Below are 3,525 nucleotides of genomic sequence, written 5' to 3'. Positions count from 1 at the left end.
CCCCCCTTTTGGGAATGGTCTAAAGACACTACAGTCAGTGGCACTGCCCCAGGGGAACCCTTTTCTTTCTACATTACCTACAATTACAAGCAAAGAATAGAATGGTACTAAGAAGTAAGTCCATACGCCAAAAGACTCGCTCTGCAAGCTACAAGTTGTGGCCCATGTTCTCTCTATTCAACTTTTCAAGGAAAACAGCGGAAATTCTGAGCTTCGATCCACGTCACTGACATGCCAGCACTGCGACAGAATCTGCGCTTCAAACATAGGAAGAATTCGTCGTGAAAGAAGCTGCATGAAGACAACCTTGAGACCAAAATTGACCATCTGCATAGACGAAAAGAGCCGTACATACGTATACATATGTTGTCACAAGCAAAGCAAGGGAAAGAATGGAACCTGGAAGTAAGTCCCGAAGTCGAGAGACTTGCCCTGTACACGTTCTTCTTTCCCCCTTTCTGATTAGGCCAGTGGCGCCCCCAATTTGAGCGGCGGCGCGGCGGGGCGAAAACGAGGTATAGAGGTCCGATAAAGATGGCTGACGTGGGCGAGATTCGCTGAGCGTGCAGTTTGAGGCTTCATGCAACGTCGGAGGGCGAGCAATCCGAAGACGTGTAGCCTAGCCTAGGTCTAGGTCCCGAGTGAGCGCGAGAGCGAGCCCCCCGTGTGTGTGTGTGTGGGAGAGTGTGCATGCAGGGAGCAAGGGTGAGTGAATCCTTCCTTGCTCAGAACGAAGCAACAGCCCCTCGGAGTAGCACCGTGCTAGCTGGGAGCTGTGAATTCGTTTTACGGTTAGCTTGTGAGGTGGACTAGAGAGAGAGAGAGAGAGAAAGAGAGAGAGAGAGGTTGTCGAGGGAAGGAATATCTAGGAAACAGGCCTTCCTAGATAGACTAGGTAGGGACGTGATTCCGATAGCGTTGAGTTTTACGGCTTTTTCGGGGTCTATGCAGGATTCTTTTTAACTTTTTGGCTCAGTTTTTTAAAAACAGAGTTAACGTTTTTTTGTTCAGAACCTTGGTAAGAGGGGCCAGAAACTAGTTGTCCATTTAGAGTAGACATATGGAAGGTTGCTTTTGTTTTTAGTGCATTGTCTTTTTTTTACGTGAATGTTTTTTTTTTTCTTTTGAGACCTTTCATACTTTTTTTCCATGTCAGACGAGGAAGATTTCTAACCAGAATGTGCAATAATAAATCTTACACGTAACTGTAAGAAGACATCATGGGTTGACGGATAGAACACCGTCGTACACGTTCAGATAGTTTTGCAAACGTTCGCTGTATATCGGAATGTAAATACCCCTTAACAACATATGTTATGATATCATGCATTTATCAGTTTTGCATATGACTCAAAAAGTAGACAGACATTCTAGATAACGTATAGAAAGAATAAGAATAGCTCCGTTCGTATTAGCCTAGCTAGTTTTCCGAACGTTCGCAGAATAATCGTAATGTAAATCCCCTCAATAAGAGTAATAAAATCATGCATTTATCAGTGGTCTTAAACATAGTATGAAACTCTTAAACAAATGTTCTGGAACAAAACTAATGCATAGACAAGAAAATCGTCGTATTCGCCTAGCTAGTTTTGCAAACGTTCACTTTATCATTGTAATGTAATTTCCCCTCAACAAGAGTAATGAAATCATGCATTTATCAGTCGTCTTCCACAGAACTCTCATTAAGAAAAATATTCTGGACTAAACTAAGGTAAAGAAAGAATAACATTGTATTGGCATAGAGCTAGATCTAGTGTTGAAAACGTTCGCTGTAATATCGGAATGTAAATTCCCACTCACATACAGTTATATGAAATCATGCATTTATCAGTCTTACACATACATAGCCATTCTGGATTAATGTATAGAAAGCATTGTATCGTATTCGCCTAGAGCTAGATTCTAGTTTTGCAAACGTTCGCTTGTTTGTTAACCGTCCTGTGAATCCTCCTCCTCCCTCCACCCACCACCCCACCCCTCTCTACAGTTATAAAATCTCGGAGTCTGGATTGACATGTCCAGTCGGTGAGCAGAGGTCGTACGCGCCACGTCACCATGCTGATGCCAAGCCCCCGTAGGATGGGCAAGAGCTTCAGCGCCACAGATTTGCTCAATGTTCTTCCCCTTGCGCTGATCATCCTGGCCTCTGTGCCATTCTCATTGGCCGCCAACGCCCCCCTGCCGCCAGGTGAGTTTTCCACAAATTATTATTATTATCGTTGTCGTCGTTGTTGTTGTTGTCATTACCATTGTCTTGGTCTTTATCGTCAGCATCGTTATCCTTATCATCGTCCTCCTCCTCCTCCTCATCATCATCATGATCATGATCATCGTCATGATCATCGTCTTGATCATCATCATCATCAGCGTCATTGTCATCATCATCATCATCATCATCATCATCATCGTCATCTCCTATGAACAAGTAATTTGTCTCATGATGGTAACGATTTTTTCCACGTCATCATCATCACAAACCACCACCACCACCATCATCATCATCATCATCATCATCATCATCATCATCATCATCATCATCATCATCATCATCATAGCCCTCGAAAGGATCTATTTCTGGCTATGAGGGATCCGAGCATGTATAAACATCCGTGGCCTTGCTTTCACATGAAGCAACCTGTCCTTGATCAACTATGGTCTGGGATGAATATTATTTACTATTGACATGACTATACCCCAAATATTCTTGATTCTCTAATGAAATGACAGTGCTCCAAATGTCCTTAATACTCTAGATAATGAAATGACAATACCCCAGATGTCCTCGATTCTCTAATGAAATGACAGTGTTCCAAATGTCCTTGATTCTCTAGTGAAATGACAATACCCCAAATATTGTTGATTCTCTAATGAAATGACAATACTCCCAAATGTCCTTGATTCTCTAATGAAATGACAATACCCCAAATGTCCCTGATTCTCTAATGAAATGACAATACCCCAAATGTCCTTGATTCTCTAATGAAATGACAGTGTTCCAAATGTCCCTGATTCTCTAATGAAATGACAATACCCCAAATGTCCTTGATTCTCTAATGAAATGACAATACCCCAAATGTCCTTGATTCTTTAGTGAAATGACAATACCCCCAAAACCACTAGATTCTCTATCTAATGATATGGCCATACCCGAAAAGTCATTGATTCTCTTCTGTGACGATTTCCCAAAAATCAGTTGATTCTGTATAATGAAATGATGATTCTCCAAAAAAAGCAGTTGATTGTCTAATGGAATGGCGATTCCCCAAAACTCGCGTGATTTTCCAAAGCTGCATCGGTTCTCGTGGAGTCATGGTTAGGCGCTCCGCCGTTGCTTTCTGTTTTAAATCTTGCTGTAAACCATCCGTAGTTGGCGTCATTTATTTTATTTGTGACAGCGTAAAATCTCGACCATGATTGTCAGCTAGGTTTTCGGTAAAATTCTGAATGTACGTAAAAATCACAATCAGAAATTGTTTATGAATGTGTGTGTGTGTGTGTGTGTGTGTGTGTGTGTGTGTGTGTGTG

The 3,525-nt window shown here is 41.9% G+C and overlaps 2 protein-coding genes across 2 annotated transcripts in view; one reads left to right on the top strand and one right to left on the bottom strand.

Moving 5' to 3' along the window:
* Nucleotides 1–3,525, bottom strand: part of LOC106011055 — a gene marked incomplete at its 5' end in the record, with an annotated part of 12,420 nt that overhangs the window by 1,403 nt on the left and 7,492 nt on the right.
* LOC101860554 (collagen alpha-1(I) chain) overlaps nucleotides 710–3,525 on the top strand; it is a gene marked incomplete in the record, with an annotated part of 121,497 nt that continues 118,681 nt past the window's right edge. Inside the window, 2 exon segments of the mRNA XM_035968271.1 lie at nucleotides 710–895; nucleotides 1,988–2,188. Of these exon segments, the coding sequence (XP_035824164.1) occupies nucleotides 2,056–2,188 (133 nt within the window).

This window comes from Aplysia californica, unplaced genomic scaffold, assembly GCF_000002075.1.
Source record: "Aplysia californica isolate F4 #8 unplaced genomic scaffold, AplCal3.0 scaffold00048, whole genome shotgun sequence".
NCBI lineage: Eukaryota > Metazoa > Mollusca > Gastropoda > Aplysiida > Aplysiidae > Aplysia > Aplysia californica.
The sequence above is the reverse complement of the archived record's forward strand: the minus strand, read 5'-3'. Positions and strand labels throughout refer to the sequence as shown.